Source organism: Musca vetustissima, unplaced genomic scaffold (assembly GCF_032173495.1).
Source record: "Musca vetustissima isolate MV318-11 ecotype Yass unplaced genomic scaffold, APGP_CSIRO_Mvet_v1 utg5546, whole genome shotgun sequence".
NCBI classification, from domain to species: Eukaryota; Metazoa; Arthropoda; class Insecta; order Diptera; family Muscidae; genus Musca; species Musca vetustissima.
Window position 1 is genome coordinate 70,030 of NW_026887166.1, and position 7,367 is coordinate 77,396.

General features: G+C 37.1%; 2 protein-coding genes across 2 annotated transcripts; both read left to right on the forward strand.

Annotated features, from left to right (window-relative positions):
- The first annotated feature begins 426 nt into the window (after positions 1 to 426).
- On the forward strand, positions 427 to 2,166 carry LOC133334763 (pickpocket protein 28-like). The gene is made up of 2 exons (XM_061543088.1): positions 427 to 826; positions 887 to 2,166. Exons 1-2 carry the CDS (start codon positions 427 to 429, stop codon positions 2,164 to 2,166), a joined length of 1,680 nt encoding a protein of 559 aa, XP_061399072.1.
- Positions 2,167 to 5,163: 2,997 nt separating this feature from the next.
- LOC133334764 (pickpocket protein 28-like) lies at positions 5,164 to 6,887 on the forward strand. The gene is made up of 2 exons (XM_061543089.1): positions 5,164 to 5,524; positions 5,590 to 6,887. Exons 1-2 carry the CDS (start codon positions 5,164 to 5,166, stop codon positions 6,885 to 6,887), a joined length of 1,659 nt encoding a protein of 552 aa, XP_061399073.1.
- The last annotated feature ends 480 nt before the right edge of the window (positions 6,888 to 7,367 follow it).

Sequence of the window (7,367 nt, forward strand, 5' to 3'; positions counted from 1 at the left end):
CTAGCTCGTTCCCGAACTACTCAACTCTATCTTCCAGATACCAATTGTTGACAAATGTTGTTGATTTTCGGTGTATCAGTATTGCGATGTGTATCTATAGTCTTTAACTTTTTTTTGCTGCCACTTCAGGTATTTCACCCTGAACTCATTAAAGTCCTAATGTCGCCAAAAACTTGCTGAATGGAAAGGGTAGCCATTAATTTGTCATGGACATTGCGGTTTTATTTGCAATCGGAGATTGTCGTAGGTCCAGTGAGAGTCATAAAAACTATGGCTATGAAATCATTATCTTCGTGAGATAATGGCATTAACAAATTTCTTGCCATTTGAACTGAGTCACCAGGAACAGAACGTTGCGGAAAAATTGGCAGAGAAAAAAAAACCAGAAAAAAAATAAATCAAAATATAATTTTCCAAAAATCCGCCATGGCTTGTCCGGCAAGTGATCTAAATGAAATCTCTTCAGGGGATTTGCCAGAAGAAGAACGGAATCAAACTACCAAAGACAACGATTCACAAAAATCTGCCGTCAAACGATCCCCTTCTCTAAGTCTCAAGGAAATTTACGAGGAGTTTTGTTCGAATACCTCGATACATGGTTTCCAGTATTTTGGACAAAGGCGTCCCAAGAAGGAGATTGGATTTTGGATAATCGTTTTTGTGATTACAATTTATTTTTGCACCACCATAATTGTGAAAATCTATACGAAGTGGTGTGAAACACCGGTGATTGTGAGTTTTTCCGAGAAATCAACACCCATATGGAATATACCATTTCCCGCAGTAACCATTTGTCCGGAGACAAAGAGAGCTCTCAAGGAGAAAGGTAAGATAAGAGAACATTTTTGAGGGAAAATTAAATCTTAAATAGTTCTCCCCTCTACAGACAAGGACTATGGTCATTTGCTGGAGTCTTTGAAGACTTATGTAGCTGCTGGAGAAAATCTCAGCGAAAATTATTCCCTTCACGAGCTGCAAGAGACCTTGACCCTAATGCATATTTGTCGTTTCGAAATTGATCAAGTTTATGAGATACCAAAATTATCACACAAACCCTTTGACTACTTCGAAACAATGGATCGAATGTTACCCACCATGGAACGCTATTTGCTTTTGTGTAAATGGTTTGGGAAATTTCAAAATTGCCAAGAACTCTTCCGCAAGGTTTATACAGATGCGGGTGTTTGCTACACCTTTAATACCCTACAAGCCAAAGATCTATTTCGCCACGAAGTGCTGCCAAATCAAGGAGCTATGCCAGCAAATAAATTTCCTCCCTTACATTGGTCTTTGGAGGAGGGATATCCGGAGGATAACATTTTACTGACTTACCCCTCAAGGGTATTAAGTTCTGGTTCTGAGTCAGGATTGCAAATTTATCTGCAGTCGTTTCCCCAAGAACTTGACTTTACCTGCAATGGTGCAGTGCAGGGCTTTAAAATTCTACTGCACTCCCCAGATGAAACTCCCTCGGTGGCTAAGCATTTTGTAAGAATTTCCGGTGGAAAGGAGATTCTAATTGCGGTGAAACCTAAAATGATAACAACCTCCAAAGATATTGCAGCCTATGATCCGGAAAAAAGGCGTTGTTTTCTCAGCACCGATCGACAATTGCGATTTTATAAAATCTACAATCAAGATAATTGCGAACGAGAGTGCCTGACAAATTTCACTTACTCTCAATGCGGCTGTGTACGCTTTTCCATGCCCCATACGCAAGATATGGAAATTTGTGGAGAGGATAAAATCAGTTGTTATCACAAGGCCAAGGACCGGCTAAAGTTACAACAATTTGCGGAGGGTCTCCAGAAGTCAAGTGTGACTTCCTTTTCATCTGCAGATTGCAATTGCCTGCCTGGTTGCACCTCTCTCTCCTATGAAACGGAAATTTCGGAGGGCAGCTTCGATGTGCAAAGCACCCAAAAGGCTTTTAATGTCACGGAGCTATTCAAGGGTCAAGTGTCTTTGGTGGAAATCTATTTTAAAGAAAATCAATTTATTACCTCTAGACGTTCGGAATTATATGGTGTCTCTGATTTGTTGGCGAATTTTGGTGGTGTTTTTGGTTTATTTATGGGCATTTCGATTTTAAGTATTGTTGAATTATTTTATCACTGTACCCTACGTCTATGGTCCAATATGACCCTTACAAGTAATGTGAATTAATGATGGGTGTAGAATATTTGCGAAATAAAATTTAGTATTCGAAAAAAATACGAAATTAAATTAAAAATTCGAATGTAATCTACTGCTTTAAAAAAATTTATTAATTTGAAAGAAATTAAGAAATTACCAGTCGGTGTTGGGGACAGATCAGCCAATAAATATAGGAACGTAGATGACGATTAAGGACATTCTTTTAAATTAAAATTCGAATGTAATCGACTGCTTTAATTAACTTCGGTCATAGTTAATGATGTGAAGAAATACAATTTTTGATAGGGACATTTTTGGTTTGACGGTAAAAAAATCGGCATTGTTTTTATATTAGCCTATACCTTTGTAATATTTGTGGAATTATTTTCGAATTGTGTCCCATTGTGCAAAGGTTATCGGAGAAGCAATATTCAGCCACTCCCTTTCATTTATCATTTATTGCCAGCATATAATTGTAGCTGAACGGTTTTCATAGAACTTAGCTATAATTACGGATACAACAAAAAAGGAATTGACATAACCACCAACGACTGGATGTTGGAAGATATTTTAGCGGAATAAAAAAAAAATAGTTCCGACTTGACTACTGTGGAGAGATAACCTGTTGCACAATTGGTAAGAGGAATTGTGAATTTTTTTATATAATATTATTAGGTGCTATCACAAGTGCGAATTTTTAAAGAATATTTTTTAAGTGTGTGTGAAAAAAATTCTTAAAAAAAATCCACCATAAAAAAATTCCTTAAAAAATCCATGCCGTAGGTTAGGCCTTAAAAAAGTTCCCCTTTAAAATAGGTTAGGCCATGAAAAAAATTCTTAAAAAAAAATCCACCTTTAAAATATTAATTAAAAAATCCACGCCTTAGGTGAGGCCTTGTAGAATTTTTTTAAAAAATCCACCTTACAAATTTTCCTTAGAAACTCCACGCCTTAGGATAGAACTTGAAAAATATTCCTTAGAAACTCCACGCCTTAGGATAGAACTTGAAAAATATTCCTTAAAAAATCCACGCCTTAGGATAGGCCTTGAAAAATATTCTTTAAAAAATCCACGCCTTAGGATAGGCCTTGAAAAATATTCTTTAAAAAATCCACGCCTTAGGATAGGCCTTGAAAAATATTCCTTAGAAACTCCACGCCTTAGGATAGAACTTGAAAAATATTCCTTAAAAAATCCACGCCTTAGGGATAGGCCTTGAAAAATATTCCTTAAAAAATCCACGCCTTAGGGATAGGCCTTGAAAAATATTCCTTAAAAAATCCACGCCTTAGGGATAGGCCTTGAAAAATATTCCTTAAAAAATCCACGCCTTAATATAGGCATTGAAAAATATTCCTTAAAAAATCCACGCCTTAATACAGGCCTTGAAAAATATTCCTTAAAACAATCCACGCCTTAGGGATAGGCCTTGAAAAAAAATCCACGCCTTAGGGATAGGCATTGAAAAATATTCCTTAAAAAATCCACGCCTTAGGGATAGGCCTTGAAAAATATTCCTTAAAAAATCCACGCCTTAGGGATAGGCCTTGAAAAATATTCCTTAAAAAATCGACGGCTTACGTAGGCCTTGAAAAATATTCTTTAAAAAATCCACGCCTATAACTCTGATAGGCCTTGAAAAATATTCTTTAAAAAATCCACGCCTTAGTATAGGCCTTGAAAAATATTCTTTAATAAATCCACGCCTCAGTTGGCCCTTGAAAAATATTCTTTAAAAATCCACGCCTCAGGATAGGCCTTGAAAAATATTCTTTAAAAAATCCACGCCTTAGGGATAGGCCTTGAAAAAAGGCCTTCTTTAAATAAATCCACGCCTCAGTTCGCCCTTGAAAAATATTCTTTAAATAAATCCACGCCTCAGTTGGCCCTTGAAAAATATTCTTAAATAAATCCACGCCTCAGTTAGTACTTGGAAAAAATATTCTTTAAATAAATCCATCTTTAAAAAATCCACGCCTTAGGGATAGGCCTTGAAAAAAAATCCACGCCTTAGTTGGCCCTTGAAAAATATTCTTTAAAAAATCCACGCCTCAGTTGGCCCTTGAAAAAAATATTATTTAAAAAATCCACGCCACAGTTGGCCCATGAAAAATAGACTATACAAAATCCACGCCTCCCTTGGCCCGTGAAAAATATTCTTTAAAAAATCCACGCCTTAATATAGGCCTTGAAAAATATTCTTTAAAAAATCCACGCCTTAGGGCCCTTGAAAAATATTCTGGAATAAATCCACGCCTCAGTTGGCCCTTGAAATTTATTCTTTAATAAATCCACGCCTCAGTTGGCCCTTGAAAAATATTCTTTATTAAATCCACGCCTTCAGCCTTGAAGAAAATCCACGCCTTAATATAGGCATTGAAAAATATTCCTTAAAAAATCCACGCCTTAGGATAGGCCCTTGAAAAATATTCTTTAATAAATCCACGCCTCCGTTGGCCCTTGAAAAATATTCTTTAATAAATCCCCGCCTCCGTTGGCCCTTGAAAAATATTTTTTAAAAAATCCACGCCTTAGGATAGGCCTTGAAAAATATTTTTTACAAAATCCACGCCTTAGGATAGGCCTTGAAAAATATTCTTTTGAAAATCCACGCCTTAGGGTAGGCCTTGAAAAATATTCTTTTAAAAATCCACGCCTTAGGGATAGGCCTTGAAAAATATTCTTTAAAAATCTACGCCTTATAATAGGCCTTGACAACTGTTATTTTAAAAATCAATCCAAAGGGTAGGGTTTTTTTTAAATTGGTGGCTCTTGAAAAAATATTATTTTATTTTTTTTTTCATTTCCACCCTAATATACAATGCAGTTCAAGGCCAAACATATATTTATTTCCTTTGTTATTGCTCATAAAAAAATGCACACACTTTATGGTTGGGGCTAATTCGGGCTAATTAAAGATGACATACCCGAAACGTTGATGAATTAGCCAACTAATTTTTAGTTGGCTGACAAAATTTGACCAGGAAATTACTAAGCGGAAATAAATTTGTTTTTCAGAAAAGAAAATGGAGGAAATTGTCATCGATGTGCCATCATCATCATCCAGTACGGAGAAAGGTAAAAAGCCCAAAAGAATGTCCTGTTGCCAGGCCTTGCGAAAAAGCTATGTGGAATTTTGTGCCATCTCTTCGATACACGGGTTTCAGTACTTCGCCCATAGCCGCAATTGGAAGGAGAAATGCTTTTGGTCGCTGGTCTTTGTGGTCTCGTTGTATTATTGTGGTTCCATGATATGGAAGGCCTATTTGAAATGGCATGAAACACCGGTGATTGTAACCATTTCCGAGAAGTCAACACCCATATGGAGTATACCCTTTCCGGCGGTGACCATATGTCCGGAAACCAAAAGGGCCATTAATGAAACGGGTGAGTTATGAGTTAAGGTGGAAATTTTCCTATTTTCCCCTAATGAAAAATTCAATTTTTAACAGTCCACAACTATTCCGAACTTTTGTTGGGCCTTAAAAATTACCTCGAATCGGGTGAGAAATTTAGCGACAATTTCACATCCTCCGATATGGAAGATATACTCACGTTGATGCAGTTGTGTGATGTCCAAACAAATACCAGTATCTCCTCCTTCGATGGTCCAAAGATCGATATAATCGGAAAGCTAAATGAATTTTTTCCAGATATACAAAAATACTGCTACAGCTGTGGCTGGTTCGGTGTGGAAACGACCTGTGATCGTTTCTTTATGAAAGTCTATACAGATGAGGGTATTTGCTTTACCTTTAATAGCCTGAAAGCCACCGATTTATATCGTGAGGATACCTATCAATATCAAGAGAGCCTGAAGAATTCTCTCCTGAATAATTCCATGTTTAATCAGGAATTGAGTTGGTCTTTGGAAGAGGGTTTTACAACGGATGGGGTTTTGAACACCTATCCGGCTAGGGTGTTGGGTGCAGGAACCATGGCTGGATTTTTAACATCCCTGCAGAACTTCGCCAAAGAAGTGGATTACAGCTGTCGTTATGTGGCGGATGGTTTTAAGATTCTGCTACACTCTCCCGATGATGTGCCCTCTATGGCCAAACATTTTGTCCACATATCCATGGACAAGGATGTTATGATTGCAGTGAAGCCGAAGATGATAACCACCTCGTCGGGTATTGCGGAATATAAACCTCATAAGCGCCAATGCTATTTGAATCGGGATCGTCAGCTACGCTATTTTAAGGCCTATAGCCAAAATAATTGTGAACTGGAGTGCCTGACAAATTTCACCCTGAATCTTTGCGGTTGTGTTACCTTTTATATGCCACGAAGTCCCGCTACCCCGGTATGCGGTTCTGATAAACTGCAGTGTTATCGCCAGGCCAAAGATCAACTGTTGTTTCAACAATTCACCAAGGGATTGAGGGGAAATAAACCCACCATTAATGATTGTGATTGTCTGCCCGCCTGCACCTCGTTAGATTATGAAACGGAAATTTCGGAGGGTAGCTTTAATGTTGCCAATACCATAAATGCTGTGGCAAATTTTCGTGAGATATTGGAAATGTTTCCCGACCTGACGATGTCCATTGTTTGGATTTATTTTAAGGATAATGAATTTATAACTTCACGTAGATCGGAGTTATATGGGGTAACGGATTTGCTGGCGAATTTCGGTGGTGTCTGCGGACTATTTATGGGTGTATCGCTGTTGAGTATCATAGAAATGTTATATCATTTTACCTTGAGATTTTGGTGGAATTTAAGTCATCCCATGGAAAAGAAATAAAATTTTGGAGATGAAGAAAAATCCTAAGAAATCGGAGTTTAATATAAGAGAGGAACAAAAAGACCAAAAGGACGTCCAAGATATATAAAAATCCACGCCTTAGGATAGGCCTTGAAAAATATTCTTTTAAAAATCCACGCCTTAGGATAGGCCTTGAAAAATATTCTTTTAAAAATCCACGCCTTAGGATAGGCCTTGAAAAATATTCTTTTAAAAATTTTAAAAATCCACGCCTTAGGATAGGCCTTGAAAAATATTCTTTTAAAAATCCACGCCTTAGGATAGGCCTTGAAAAATATTCTTTTAAGAATCCACGCCTTTGCATAGGCCTTGAAAAATATTCTTTTAAAAATCCACGCCTTAGGATAGGCCTTGAAACATATTTTTAATAAATCCACGCCTAAAAATTCTTTAGAAATAAATCCTGCTTTAACAATCAAGTTTTAATTTGAAATCTGTCCCTTCCTATGTCCTGCTTGT